This window comes from Papilio machaon, chromosome 21, assembly GCF_912999745.1.
Source record: "Papilio machaon chromosome 21, ilPapMach1.1, whole genome shotgun sequence".
Classification (NCBI taxonomy): domain Eukaryota; kingdom Metazoa; phylum Arthropoda; class Insecta; order Lepidoptera; family Papilionidae; genus Papilio; species Papilio machaon.
The window spans coordinates 5,371,389-5,388,263 of NC_060006.1; the positions used below are offsets into that span (position 1 = coordinate 5,371,389).

Here is a 16,875-nt window from a genome sequence, read left to right on the forward strand (position 1 = left end):
ATCGCCTTCGTTTCGTCATCGCCAATTATATCAAAATTAGTGTGAGATTTGTGGTGTACTATACGCCCGATGACGCTCTTGAATGATGAATCTCTTTATCTATTTATTGAAGCTTCGTCTACAATAATTCATCCATTCAGTCGGTCCTGTGCAACCCGTATCCAGGTTACTCCGCAACATTGACCAGATCATCGGTCCATCTTGCGGGAGGCCTGCCCACGCTGCGTCGACCTGTACGTGGCCGCCACGCCACCTCAGTACTTTGCGGCCGCATCGGCTGTCCGTTCTGCAGGCAATATGGCCGGCCCATCGCCACTTAAGGTTTACAATTCTTCGGGCAATGTCGGTTACTTTAGTTCTGCTGCGGATCACATCATTTCTGATACGATCACGGAGAGACATTCCGAGCATTGCCCTCTCCATTGCCCTCTCTGTGACTGAGCCGCCACATATTGCCCACAGTGAGGGGCCACGTCTCAGTTCCGTAGGTCAACACTGGCAACACACACTGGTCGTAGACTTCCGTCTTGAGACACTGCAGCAGGTCTTGGGACGAGAGGATACCCCGCAGCTTCCCGAACGCTGCCCATCCAAGTCAGATTCAGCGATTGACCTCCGTCTCGAAGTTAATAATTATTGTCATTAATTTTTTATTGAATCTCTTTTTTTTTTCATGAAAATATTTTTGCCACTTAAAGAATATTCATTGTTTTTATAGTTAAACATTTAAATTTTCTAGAATCGAATTTCCTAGAGGTTAAATGATAAGTTAAAAGAAAAATAAAAATGAAATTATGTAATGATAATACATTTATTAAAATATTTACAATAATATTCAATACAAAACAATAATTTGGTTATAATATAAAAATATAATTATGCAAAATATAAATTGCTATTGACAATTTAAGTCAATTTGAACAGTAGTGACCAGTAACACAAATTAAAACAAACTTCATATACAAAAAAAAGAAAGATGTTACAAAAAAGTAAAAACAATAACATTGTAAAATGTAAGTACGCCCTAAACAACAAACATGTACTAAAATTTTGTCACAACCCTGATACCCTTGTTTTGCCATGAAATAAGCGTGAATTTAAAAAAACATCGTTATCTCATTTTTCATAAAGAAAGAGAGAGATAACAAAACGTTCTAGTAAGAATATCTTATACATTGAAAACCCTCGAAGGATGAAAGATTAAGCCATAATACAATAACGCCATCTTTAATTACACTTTATAATTGGGTACTTTTTAACACCATAATGTATATGTATATTTAAATCCCAGAATTAATAATTATTTACAAAATAAGTCGAACATAAAAATAGGAGTATTGAATACTTTATTGATAATACATACAACATTATATGCTTAAAATCTACACAACAAAGATAACAAAATAACTACAGTACAATCTCACTAATCCGGCACTTCGATAGATCGGCACGTCCAATAATCCGGCACCTTCCGCCCACGCCTCCCTTTCCTCTCTATACCTGTGCGACCAAAGTGCACAGGTATAGAGGGGAAAGGGAGGCGTAGGCGGAGGGTGCCTGTGATTATTTCAAAACTAGTTAATTACATATCTGCCTAAATGTTAATTCAATTGTTCTATAATACATTACATACATTTATTCTCTCTATGAAATGCTTTATTTTATTTATTACCGATGACTTTTTCAGTATAACCCAGTAATCCGAACATTCCAATAATCCGGCACCCTCCGGTTTTTAATAGTGCCGGATTAGTGAGATTGTACTGTACTTCTGATACTATTTGTTCTCCAGTAAACAAGATAATGTGCGACAATTACATATTTATTCATAAAAAATATTGCTAGACCCCGTTACACTATCGTTAATCAAGTAATCAAGTTATCAAGTAATCAAGCTATCATCAAGAATCTTTTATATCAATATTAATCGTGGGTTTCTTAGACTAAAATTCCCTTTGTCAATGATTACAGGGATGACGATATTTTTTATATTTTGGACAGTACATAATTACCAAAAATAGCTCGCCCATTTCTTTCGTAAAAAAAAATTATACAAAATGACAAAGTATTAAATATTTATTTAAAAATTCCATGCAGTCAAAACTGGATAAGCACCACGAACCATTTTTTTACCCTAATTATTACTTTAATGTAAAAAAAAATCCTATAAAATATATAAGAAGTAGATTTTCTAAATATATTCGTATAACGACATATCCATTGAAATATCTAACATAGTTTTATTGGAATATACAATTTAGATATTTACAATACAAAATAAGTTAATGATACATATTTGAAGAAAAAAGCAGTTTTTTAGAATTTCATAAGAGGTACAGTCAAGTATTATTGTTGTAACGAATGTACAATACAAAACGTATGTTCAGTTAGATGCATAAATATGTACACATTTATAAAGTTTTAGTAACAACTTCAGTTTGAAAAATATAAATATATATATCCGTTATAAATATATATTATTGACGAATACATGAATTTAGATTTTTGAAAAAGAAAGGCCTATACAAGTTTCGAAAGTTTTATAAATGTATTCATATTTATGCAGCTGACTGTACAACATAACACATATCGTTTGGTATAGCTATTTTCTACCTAGGGAATGAGTGAGATTATAAAATGTTTTTGTAAACGTGTGTGACAATGAAAACCCACCGTGAAATTGATAAAAATCAACTTTAAAAATTTAAAACGTAGCCAGTCAGTCAATCATTTGCTATTTTTGAATAAATTCTAAAAAAAAATCAACCAATCGTCAATCAATATCTAGACTTTTAAAACTGCTCGTAAAGCTGGCAAACATTCCCTTACTTGGCTTCTTAATTCTCTTCTTTTCGTCAACCTTGAAGATCTCCGACTCTATCAACCATTCTCTATAGTTCTCCTCCATATTCCTTCTCTGTTCTTCGTGTAATTGCTTCACCGGGGGAGCTGGGCCACCATAGTCTTCTGGCAAAAGTTCTTTATCAACAATCGCTTCTGGTCCTTCAGAAGTAAAGTTTAGAAGGTCTAGAAGATTGGAATGTATCAATGGTTTGATGAGATACATCACTTGGTTGATGAACGACACAGTATGCACCACGTGGATCTTCTTCAATCGACAAGGATGAGCACTCTGGAAACAAATAACATGATAGTAAACATTCTAGTTTAATTACACCTCGTATGAGATTTTTAAGAGTTAAAAACGTTAAAATAGTATTACTAGATTATGAAATAGCAAAGTCAATTTATGGTGCTTGAGATTTTTCGGTATCTATAACTTAAAATAATGGTCAAACAACTGAAGCAGAGAAAGTAAAACTACAAAAGCCACAATACTCGTGTATACTATAATAAAAATAAATCAGATACATACTTGAATGTAATGCATAAAAGCTCTCAAGGCGGGTAAGGTAACCCTCGTTAGATGTCCTAGATTGCAGCCTTTCATGTCAAAGATCACTACGTAGCCTTCCGAGAGCCGATCCTCGGACAACTTCACATCATTGAACATGCAGAACACACGAACAGCGTCCGCGAAATTCAGCTTGCTATAGTCTAGATCTGACAGCCGATACAGAAGGACGTGGTAACCTTCCTCCGTCTGCTTCGGTAGAGCCACCATATGCCTAGAATTTAAAACATTGGATTTTAAATACTTTTAAGGCAAAGGTTTTTTAAGGTAAAGTTTAGAAGACTACCAAAAAGAACCAAGTTTCAAAAATGTTAGATGCATGAGATGTCTTTTGGATTATTATGTGTTGACTTGTTTAACTGCTCATTTAAAATAAAAAATATTTATTAACATCCATTGTTTTGAACTTGTCGGGGTTTAAAAAAAACTTAATACAATGAATTCTTAGAAGAATGCCCACAAAAATATTTTTGAATGTATGATTAAAATTTGAATGATTAAAAAAAATATTTTAATTAATTTATCTATCGTAACTGTATGTAGATATAATTATCATAACAAGTTTTAATTAGTTAATTATTGTGTTGATTATAATGATTGTAGGTAACAATAATAATAAACAACTTATTCCCACGAAAATTCTCACAAAATTTTTTTAGAAAAAATAAAATCACAAGTAAACAAAGTTAAAAATGGTTGAATTTGGTTCTTAAGTTCCCTTTGATGTTATTAACTAATAATAAATAAAAATATAATTCCCACATGAATAGGGTACAGAGATGTAGATAGTTATGAATATACCAAAAAAAAAAAAAAACAGTAGAATCTCGATAACATTCGAGGGCATTTCAAGGGAAATGCAAGAAAGACTCCGAAAGATAAAGATTCCATATGATGAAGTATTTGTCAGGGAACTCTTATTTCTTGAAGTTATTTCGTCATTATATTGTACTAACATCGACTACCAGAGCCTGATTTCTTAAACACGAATTACCGAGTATAAACACATATTTACTCAAACAAAATCTTAATAATTCGAGATACCAAGTATTTAAGAGTTCAGCGAAAGGGAAAGGCATTTTTCTCGACGTAGACATTTTTCGTGACTTAACACTTTATAGTGATAAAGATTCCGCTGTACTGATAAAGTTGACTGAATGTCACACGCAGAGTAATTCATTTTTCTCTAGGAAAATCCATCAGTACAGAATGAGTTAAAGGGAACGGTAAAGTAGAGGACTAGAGACTAGGGGCTAACTAGAGTACTGTAGGTAGACAGCTACAGTAACGGACAGCTTAACACGTTAACTGCGGATTGAGGCAGAACAGGCCCAAAGCGTGACTTCTCGCTGGTGCGGCAGTCAAAATCGGGTTGTTTCGCTCTGTGCGGGAGGCTACTAGATCAGTATTTCTATGAGTACGACAGAGTCAAATATATAGAAATGTTTCTCTTGCGATATCTAGCCCAATGGCGTAATTAGATAAAAATGAGGTCCTACAGGCCCCAAACGCACTGAAAAAAAATTAATTACGCCTAGTGCGGATTGAGGTCAAATCTATCTCAAAATTTGTAGGCCTCATGGCCGCACTGCATGAAGCGCGGGCGGCGCGGGCGCCGCGCATCCTAGCTTAGTGTTGTGGAAAGTTTCGATAACGTTTCGAGTTTCGAGGACGTTTTGGCAGGATTTATTAAAGATTGAGCGTAGAACTTTATTTTAAAATCCTTAACGTTTTAAACCAATAATACCAAATAAGTCAGATGAAGTACTCATCTGACTTATTTGAAAATGTTTATTGGAGTTATGAGAAACTATGTTGACCTCGGTAAAAATTTTACTTATACCATACAAAACCTAAATTACTGCAACTTTGAATTTTAAGGGGGTGGCCTGTGTCTATGATGAACCAAAAGTGCATAAATCGGACACAGAATGTATTTACGAGCCAGAAACACAACACTAATAGCCAAGCTACTATTAACTTATTCTACTTAAATAGCACGATTAATACGTCTTATACTTAATATAATATTCGCACGCACGCACGCACGCACATTCACCACTAACAATACTCAATTATCATCATTATTTTGTTTTGCACATGGGTGTTGCCTTAAAATGTGTGCTCAGTTGTGGATTATTCTTCACTGTTATTTTAAGCAAGTCACAGTTCCATTCGAAGTTTAGTCCATAGTGGCAATTTTTACCATTGTGTGCTGATCATCGATTTTGTACAGAGAACGTTGAATGTTTTTGCTGATTATTCGCTGAGACGAGAGCAAAAGCTTGCTCTCGTCACACCATGACTAAAATCCAATATTTCAATAACAAAAATCCCCTTTGCAATTTTGCCCTTTTTTAAGTGTGGATTGTTTTGCTAATGCTGCAGCATGGAACTTGATGTACCTATTACTCATATATTTTAATGTTATATTTATATTTCTGGTTTACAATTCCAGATTCCTTAATAGTAGGAAGTCTTATCTTCTTTTGGAAAGTTCGAGTTGTTTCTTCGGTGGTCACGGCTGCTATACTGAAATTAGTAAGACTAGGTACATACATACATACACACAGACCCACACTCTCACATATGTACTACGCGGTAACGTAAACGCAAACAAGACATATATTAGTATGTTATGCTACTAGGTAGCAAAGTTGATTATTGCGTGCGAGGTGGCATTGTTCAAAGGCGACCTCTACAAGAAAACCGAGCGACCAACAATCATCATGCTCCCTCATACGATGTTTTTCAACACACTTGTGAGTAAAAAAAAAAAGAAGTAAACGCAAAAACACTTACGAAATCCAAAATAAACAACAAAACTCAAATTCAAAAAAAAGGAAATTTCCTTTCCTTTCAGGTATAGTAAAATAACTACGCGCTAGGGCATAATTTGTACCATATATGCCTAAAATCGATGAACGGATAAGTACACGCACAGACAAAGCCAAGCACACACACACATAAACACACACACAGACACACGCGCACGCACAAACACACACACACACACACACACACACACGCACGCACACACGCACGCACACACACGCGCGTGCGTACACACACAAGAGATCTAAAATATATATTTTATTTCAAGATTTCCTATCGGCAGATGTGCTGATAATTTGTTCCAAAGAGGTGGTCAAAGAAAGCGCTGCGTAGGTTGCTACGAAAAATTAAGATTGAAATTGAATGGCACGCAAGCTGCTAAGAAAACTAAAAAAATTGTGACTTTTTGTGTCCAGTGTGACAAATCTTTTTGTTTACCATGTTTTAATGAAAAACATTTTCAGTGATTAATACTCAATAAACATTTATCGTAACTACAACTCTCTTTTAATCCCATCACTATTCGAGGCATTAATTGACCTTCCTTTCAGTGCGATTTGAGGCAGAACCGATGACAAATTTTTAATTTTACTTTATTCATTAACGAAACGTCCTAACTCCAGGCGAAGAGAGATTCATATTATGCACATATTTAAGTTCATAAGAGTGAAGTTTCAAGCAAATATCGTCTAATTTGGACTTTTTAAAAATGTTTTTCGAAAACATAATTTTGTGAGGCAGGAGAGGCCTCAATAGCACTGGAAAAAAGTTCAACTTTGCCACGAACAGACCTCAAACGCACTGGCTGAAAGTTCCGCCGAAATGGCCTCGCAGCTAACGTGTTAAGTTCCTAATTATTGTACGACTCTAGTGCGTCCGATGATCTACAATAACTCAATATTAAGACCTAAATATCCGATATTATACTTTATTCGTGTAATTTAACCACCTAATATACTAGTAATAGTACAGTAGCTGCGTCCATTGATCGAATCTGCAGCAGTCGCACAATCTGGCAAACTTCCAAAAGGCGTTAATATTCCCGTAGTAATAAAAACTATGTGGTGCTGCTGTATTATTTAATGCTTATTAATTTTGCGGCCTTAATAAAAAAGTCAAAAAGACGTATGCATTAATTCAAAATTAGAATTGCACGTAAATGAATTGAAAACATATCAAACCTAAATGTTTTTAACATACAAAAGGACAAGACAAGATTTCACCTGACTGATTTAGTATGGTTCATGAAGTTTTGAAAAGATTTATATATGGGTCTCTATGTATGTGAGTGATATTTTGGCCTGGAGCCTAAACTACTGAATTGATTTTGACGAGTGAAGTGTCATTACATTCGAATTCCTTCATTACTTATCATAATTATTGTTTTTTTTTTTATTTACGAATAATTTTATAACACTTAACATAACTTACGTGATATCCAGAACGGTTTTGTTCTTTGGCGCCAACGGATCCCTATTGCTGAAGAGGTCTGGTGTATTGTTGCGCAGCGTGAAGTAGCATTCAATTGTATCTTTTGTCTCTTTCACTTTGAAGTAATTTGAGTGGAGAAACAATAACACGTACTCGTCGGAAATGTACGGCAAATGAGGTTGGCCCTTCATCCTGGATTAAAGAAAGAATTATTTAATAACCAAATACACAGTACCTAAACATTGAAATTAGCACAACTGATTGGTTTTTATATCGGCTTCCTACTATTTAAACATTTAAACAAAATCATTTTGCATAAATATAGACACTAATAACATTTTCCTATCCACATATAATTTATTTATTATATTCTAATATATAAAATTCTCGTGTCACAGTTTGACTACGAAACGGCTTGACCGATTCTCATGAAATTTTGTGAGCATATTGAGTAGGTCTGAGAATCGGCCAACATCTATTTTTCATTTTTATTTTTTAACTGCGCGCGGACGGAGTTGCGGCCGACAGCTAGTAGACTATAATAATTTATTGCAAATATTATTTTACTTTAACTGTTCATTTTATAATAACTTTGTCATAATTACTCAGGTAACCGGTTCGTTACTGAGTTTTACCTCTTAGATAATATTTGATCATAATCTTGATGTATAAACAATTGTGAAGTGAAGCTACCATTGAATAATATAATGCAATATGCTTTTTGAGACGACTTCATGAAGAACGAGGTTAACAATTCGTTTTTTTTTGTTTATGTTTGTTACGGCGTTACACAGCTCCTGGTGATCCGATTTGGAATTTTTTTAAACGAAAGGTAATGCTTACAGGTCGGTCTCACTTTATTTATTAAATTTTAAATTCACTAGAAAATTTGTTGATTTTGAGTTTAACACTGACTTAGAAATAACAATAATTATACAGTACAGACATGTTACAAGAAAGCAGAGAACTTTCTTACTTTCGAGGGAATACATGACATTATTTTGTTAGTTTTTAGTGTATTTTGTTCGAGATTGTTTTTTATATGCATGTACTAGCTGTCGTCCGCCAACACCATCCATGGCAATTAAAAAAAAATTTAATAAGTTAGTGTTCTACATCTGTGCCAAATTTCATCAACATCGATCTAACATGCGCATTTCGCGCTTTCGAATACCTCTTTAGATTTTAAAATAACGAAACCAATATGCACAATTAAACGAAATACTTTTATGTTAAGGTCAATGTAAAACATTATTGTACATCCCTACACAATTCGCTGACAGCATTATATTGTGTAAGAGCGAACGTGTCCGATACAGAGAAAGTGACCGCACTGTGGAATGCCAATCGAAACGCTACCTCTGTATGTTATGTGATCTGTGCACGTCTGTCGTAGTTTCCGTTCCCGCGCAAATTCATCCTGTCTATGGTGAAAATGTTTATACAAAGATCAAACATAAGTAAAATAGTAGCTATATTTTAACTGAGTTAATAACTTTTAAATAGCTTTTAGTCTACGATCACATACTTCACAAACCGTTAAACCTTAACCAATAGCGTATTGGCATAAATTAATAGTTTTTTTGCCAGATTTACCTAAATATGAAGGTCAAACCTGTGATAATATTTTTTACACAGAAGTTATAAAAAAATATACAAGTAAAAAGTTTGGTTTTATAAGTTGTATTTGAAACAAAGACGAGAAGACGTAGATAGGTATGCATTTAGCTCGAAGGTTTAGTTGTAATGACTAGAATTATTATTATCTCAGTGACTATAACTATTTCTTGCAATAGTAACGATCACATTACATTGTATTTATGGTCTGTAATAAACATATACGGCATTTAATCTATAGTCACTCTTTTCCTTCCATTGATGAACTCTGTTGTCTCTTTTTTATGTAACATTCAAAGCAGAAGAATACGTATTTATCATTGGAACTTATTACAGTAAAATAAAAATAAAGTAAAATTCTCTTACCACTCCTTAATTTGTTGTATTTCTTCGTCGTGGCCTTCTACTATCGGCTTCAGTCCATTGAGGAAAGGATGTGAGTATTTTGTCGCCGCCATTTCTGCGCACCAGCGCTCTCTACAATCTAAAACACGAAAGAAATATATTATAGTTCATTAAACCAACCTAAGGTCTGCCTAATTGCCTACCTGAATATTGATAATTATAAAATCTCATAAAACGTAATAACAATCAGAATTACTCTCTGATGGAAAGCACATCAAATTGCAATTAGCAAACTCGTTTTTTGTTGCAGCAGTAACGACAGATATGTATTTTAAAAAATCAGTAAACAATTCTGCAAAAGTATAAATTTTATCATATAAAATATTTACAAATTCATTTGCAACTCGCTAAAAAATAAAAGTGATTACTTTAATTGTTGTGATGACACCATGACCGTAGACGGTCAATGATCTTAAATGTTACTCTTAATAAATTACTAGTTTTTACCCGCGACTCCGTCCGCGCGAAATAAAAAATAGAAAACGGGGTAAAAATTATCCTATGTCCGTTTCCTGGTTCTAAGCTACCTGCCCACCAATTTTCAGTCAAATCGATTCAGCCGTTCTTGAGTTATAAATAGTGTAACTAACACGACTTTTATATATAGACTAGCTTTTACCCGCGACTTCGTCCACGCGGAATAAAAAAAATGCACACAAGATAAAAAAGTTCCTATGTCCGTCTCCTAGTTCTAAGCTACCTCCCCATCAATTTTCAGCTAAATCAGTTCGACCGATCTTGAGTTATAAATAGTGTAACTAACACGACTTTCTTTTATATATACGTTCGTATGAGATAAACTATTAGCGCCCATTCGCACTCCTTCATGGTTTCTATTAGAAAAATCGTTTTTTAAATCGATTTATTTAAAGTTAATTCAGTACTATTTATATAAAAAAGTTAAGGCAGGATAAACAATCAAATCCTTTCTCGCTACACTTATATCATGCAATTTGAAAACGTCCGAGCGTTGACAGGTAGAAGCAACTAGTTTATTTAAATGAAGTACACTTTATTACGCAACAATAGAAACATTAATAAATCTATTAGAGGTCACTGGTACAATTAATTTGACTATTAATTTTTTTATAAAATAAAAAAGATATTCATTAATAAAATTTAGATATTCATTTTCCTTGTTCATTAAATATATTGTTTTTTTTTAGAAGAACTTTGTAACACTGTACAAAAAATACTCAATCTAACAGGTAAACTGATAAGAAGAACAGAATTAACACAAAAAACTATTTTTCTGTCTGAGAACTCTACCATTCGATCTGTTTTTATTTGTTATGTTATGCTACTACTAGAAAGGATGGTTTAAATTTAATATCGCTTCGAGTACACGAAAACCCCGAGTGCGTACATAGTGTAATGTTTAATGTAACATTCACCGGAGCGCAACAACGTGTTTGCTTTATTCACGTAACACGGAACACTTTCTTTCAACAATCGCTTGCTAATTAACCCGAAATACCGATACGCTCCACATAACATATTAATATTAATAAACACGTTAACCTATTTGTGAATTATACATGTTTCTTATAACCTTATTAAAATAGCTTCAATATTTGATTACAATTGGTTTTGCTGTTTAATTATACGCATTTTCGTGGTTCCTTGACACCATATGTCAAGGACTGTTAAACAATACAATAAATTATTCTATTTTTTTGGAGGTTCACGAGCAAGACAAAGGAATTTTTTTTTGTTTTCTAATCTAGACTTAATACAATGAGAATTTAAATATAAATCGATTCAGTAGCTCATATAAAAAGACGTAAAATTACAGACGAATGGAAATAAAACTGCTGTAGTTTAAATTACTGTATTCGTAAAATATTTTGTATTTTTTCTGTGAAAAAGGTATTTAAAATTTGGATTCTCAAGAATCAAAATGAAATATTTGAATATTGCAATGCTTCCAAGAGGCAAGATAATTTAAAACCGTGTACTAATATAGTTTACCTACTGAAAGCGAGTCTTTCCTTTTAGATACTTTCATAAATAATAATTATTATAAGGTAAATAATCATGACAGGCATTATTACAGAAAAATAAACATAAAAAAGTAATTGGTGTCGTATTTTCCCCTAGCCGCGTGGCTGGTAACACCACAGCTTCACTTTCTATACGAGAAAGTACCTCTCGAACGAGCAGAGAACGCCCGTTCGATGCAGAGGCATATACCAAAAGAAAATGACAAACTAATATACATATAATATATACAGTATAATGTTAATGATTTTTATATAACCCGTAAACATCGATCATCAATATAGTACAAGAGCCTATTCTAAACGTTACACGAATACGTTTTGTTTTTGCATTTTAAGTAATATGCCTAAATATTCATGAAATACTTAAAAATAAAAATCCTCCCCTTCTAGAGGTTAATTATGATGTTCTATTACTGTAAGATAACGATATAAAATTGTTAAACAAATGGCAGATCTGTTACTCTTTCGATGAATCACCATTCAAAATCAGATGGGATCGTGGTAAAACTGAACTCCCATATTTAAAGAAGTTTGCAATCAAATACCATAATTATGTCTTTTCCTTTCTCAACAATAGGACAGAAGCAATCCCACTAATTACTAAACGGGGTTCTAGCCAACAATGGCCTAAGCAAACGGGTCACTGATTAATGGATCTGACATACTAACAACGGCAAACTACTTGGATTTAAAGATGTCTACAGCAATCGATAAAAGTGATTTTTAATATTTTTAGCTGAATTTTAAGTTAAATATACTTTTACGTTATCGTAGACTTTCACTGCTGTAACATCTGTAACTTATTGTTGTCTCTGTTTTTTTGCAAAGCAAATGTGGGGGCCAACATGTTGCACCAGTGGAAATCCACGGTGAGCATGCAATACGTTATGTATGTCATCGACACTACGTGAGTGTACCGGACGTTATCTACTGTCAATTATTATCTTAGAGTCAGTAGGTTAAGGTTAATTGGAGTTAATATAGGACAAAAGCCGTCTGCAAATAAATCGAAACAGACGACGTCCCGTGCAGTGTATTGAACGATGTACCGTGTATAGGCCAAGTGCACAGATTCAACTTCCACAGAAATTCTAAAATAAAATGTAAGAAGAAAGAGAGAAAAGATTTGAAGTAATGTTTTTAGAATGTAATACAAAAATAGATTAATAAAACTACCCACAAATCAATCTTATTAATATTATAAACGCGAATGTTTAGATGGATGGATGAATGGTGTTTGAAGGTATCTCCAGAACGGCTTAACGGATCTCGATGAAATTTGGCACAGATGGAGATCATAGACTGGAAGAACACATAGGCTACTTATTATGTTTTTTTTTTTCAATTCCGCGCGGACGGAGTCGCGGGTGACAGCTATTAGTTCAATAAAACTACGCACAAATCAATTTAGAACATAAAACTATATTAATAAAAACACGCTAAGGTAAATACCTTGAATGCTTGATGTATTATGGTGTGAAATAGTACTAGCGTTAACACTTAAAGTATTAAATTACCGCCTCATATGCAATAATTAATTTTAAATATTTTCATTGTTGAAACTAGTTTATTAATCTAATATATAAAATTCTCGTGTCACAGTTTTCGTTCCCCGTACTCCTCCGAAACGGCTTGACCGATTCTCATGAAATTTTGTGAGCATATTCAGTAGGTCTGAGAATCGGCCAACATCTATTTTTCATTTTTTTTTTTTTAACTGCGCGCGGACGGAGTGGCGGGCGACAGCTAGTAACCTTAGAAAGAAATCCTAAAATGCTATTCAGCTAGATTCAATTTATATAATAAATACTTATGTTTATGTTATACCTCATCTTTTATGTATGTCTCTGAACTAGAAATGATCTATGGCAAAGGCTTGAATAAGCCTACTTGTAAAATAAAGGTCACACTCATAACATGAGTAGGGCCGAACCTACATAGCCTTTCTTTTTGAGACATGTTGTACATGGGCATTTAAACTTTGATAAATAATTTTAATCTTATTTAAATCATTATAAACTTCTATTAATCATTTCAGTATTTTACAAATAAAACTCCGACGTAACGATGTACTAAGTACGATGTATCTATCGGGGAGTATCAAGCCTGGGCTATATTTTATCTTTTTTATTTGTCTGTCTGCACCGGCTAAGAAGAAGGTACTTGATTTTGGTAAGATTATTTGAGCACATTTGTCCAAGATTATGGTAAAGTAGTTAAGAAGTTACTCACTTCGTCGTAAACTCCGGTGACAGCACCGTCTAGTTCCGAACCCGACGTAGGTCCCTTTCTAGGAGTGGGTGCTTATATGGCATTATTCTGTATTCAAGATAATTGTACTTGTGGTACGTTGGCGTGACCGCGGCTAATCGCGTAACTGAACACGTAACTGTTACCTACGTTATGGTTATGTTCACGCGTACAATTTCTTCTTAATCATTTTTATTCTTATTTACTTACATTGGCTGTTCCTACCGACTCTTGGCCTACATTCGCACGGATGGCAAAACCATTTTTTCATTGTACTTTTATGTACTAGCCTATTTGCGGAAATATTTAGCAAGCCATATTTGATAGAGAGCAATTTCCCCAGCTAATAAGCATTACCTTTAGGAAAAAAAACTTGAGAGGTGTCAAGGGACACCCGGATGAAACGAAGTTCCTATGAATTTTCGTTATATATTGTCACGTCGTTGCCATGGTTACTATAGCAAAAAGTGTCGTGACAACTTTTCGTAAGAATTTTTTCCGTCTAGCCCCCTTTCACAACGCGCGATAAGGAACTTCGTTCCAAAAAATTATACTATCTGCCTCCTTCCCCCTAGATCTAGCATAACTCATCGGCTGAATACGCTCTTGGACTAAAAGAAAAAGAAGAAAGTTTTAATGTACCTTATTTGTTTGGGTTAAAATGTCTGTTTTAACTCTATAGCAATATTTCTTAATAACGTGCTTTTAGAACTTTTTATTAATATTATACAGTACGGTAAAATTACACGCAAAAAAAATCCGACCCAAATTGAAGCTAGTTGAATAATTAAGGAAATGTTTAATTCTGAAAGAAATAGTCGAATGTTTTCGATGGACACGCATAGAGACTGGTTGAATAAACAATTCGTGCGGACGCAGCACACGGCATGTATGATTATGTAATTAATTTATGATTAATTTCTTACGGAATGTAGTTATTACACAAAGCTTAGTTACATTCATACATTATACAAGTCATGAAAAACTCGAAAGTGAAATTTCCTTTATTGCTGTTAACCAAATTAAACTTTTGAAACTTTAAACTTAACAAAATTAAACCTTTGCATGCATTACATTGTATTACACTGCTCTACCTGCTAACTACCTCTAGCACTGCTCTATGTTAGGCTAGGCAGGTAGAACAGCGTGAACATAACGTAGGCTTGTGTAGGGACACTACCGTGGGCCGTGGACACGTGTACAACAAACTGAGAACAACTTGTTCGCAAATATGCTTTTATAATCTCTTGAAAACAAATTTTAAATTTCAGTTAACATCACGACAGTTTTCATAAATAATTAAAAAAACGAGATTAACGCACTATTCATAAGGTATAGAAATTACAGCGATAAAAAACGAAACGTAAACTTAACATCAAATATTTACTTTGTTAGCTAATTATCCAAACATACAAACTCTCACATACCACGTTTGTAGTTTTTAGCTTTCGAATTCAAATTTTATATTATGAAAACACATTTTATTTATAAGGGCTACCATAAACCGACTGCTTCAAGCCGTGACCTGGTCAATTTACACCAATAAAGCTGTCCGTCCGCGTAGTACTATAAAAGAAATTAGTAAGTAGTCTATGTGTTCTTCCAGTCTATGTTCTATACTAAGACAAATTTCATCGAAACCCGTTAAACCGTTTTGGAAATACATTTTAACAGAAATCCATCCATCCAAACTTTCGCATTTAAGAAGATATACCAAATATGTCCGATCACAGTTAGTTCCGCGCCCTAAAATAAACTTGAACGTTCTTTAAAAACCAGTTTAAAAATAATACCCGTTATTTATTACGCTTGTATTGTACGTGATGATATATTATTAGATACTATTACGAATTTTAGTATGTTTAAGATTTTACAGGTTTTTCTAACTACTCATATAAAAAAAGTAATTTTTCGATTTTTACCTTTCAACATTTAGTGAGATGGCACTACGGCTCATGATTACTGTAGGCAATATTCGCTAAGTTGTGAGTCCCAGGTTCAGTGTCAGATATACATGGGTACGTAGGCGCTTATAGAATTACAAATGTGTAGCAGAATAACCTAACCTTTTATATTTTATAATCAGTATTTTGAGACATGATAAAAATCTTATTAAAAAAATCAAAATGTACATAGTGCTGTATCTTAGAAAAATAGAGTCTTCTTTGCTTAATAACTTGTACGCTTCACTCAATGTAACTTGATACCTTTAAAAAACACATACACAGCAAAAATTTACAGATCCATAAATTGTATTTTTGCTTGCTAATTGCTATTGCTAATTAAAGTTGAGGATAGACTTAAAGGTTATACTTAAAAATGTAAATCTAATGGGACCCATAATTATAATTTTCGTTTTCAAATTCAACTATTAAACGTGTAAGTAGTATTCGCAAAACTTTTACAAAAATTACACCTTTCTATATCAACATAACCTAACGGTAATATTTTACAATTTGCCAATAAGCAATATAAAAAAGATTTCCTACTAAACCGTATAACTATAGAAAAAATATTTATGCTCACTTGAATTATATTCCTTTTTGTTGAAGATAAAACAAATTCCGAAAAGCAATATTAAATGACGTACACATACGTTATTTAAGCGACGTCTACACTCACTGACACACAAACGCCGACTGGCTGAATGAATCCACAACCTTGTACAACTTAAAGCCGGAGTAAAAAAAAAGTATAAACTTTCTAAATTCGAATTCGCTGATCCGACAACAGGTGGACCGGACAGTCGGTCGTGAGTACGGAACTAATACTGAATGCAAAAATTACTTGCTAACTTTACGCGCTGTGATAGAAAACTTTAAGTTATAAATTATTTTGTTATTGTTTTACATTGTAGATCTGTTTTGTTCCTAAACAGTATTGATTTTAACATATCTTCACCAATACATAACTAACTTT

The 16,875-nt window shown here is 33.5% G+C and overlaps 1 protein-coding gene across 1 annotated transcript; it reads right to left on the minus strand.

The window, feature by feature from the left end:
* Positions 1–2,755: 2,755 nt before the first annotated feature.
* Positions 2,756–16,610, minus strand: LOC106714564. The gene is made up of 5 exons (XM_014507639.2): positions 16,483–16,610; positions 9,665–9,782; positions 7,682–7,873; positions 3,377–3,629; positions 2,756–3,133 (listed from the first exon to the last, which is right to left on the minus strand). Exons 2-5 carry the CDS (start codon positions 9,754–9,756, stop codon positions 2,774–2,776), a joined length of 897 nt encoding a protein of 298 aa, XP_014363125.2. The 5' UTR covers positions 9,757–9,782; positions 16,483–16,610; the 3' UTR covers positions 2,756–2,773.
* Between the last annotated feature and the right edge of the window lie 265 nt (positions 16,611–16,875).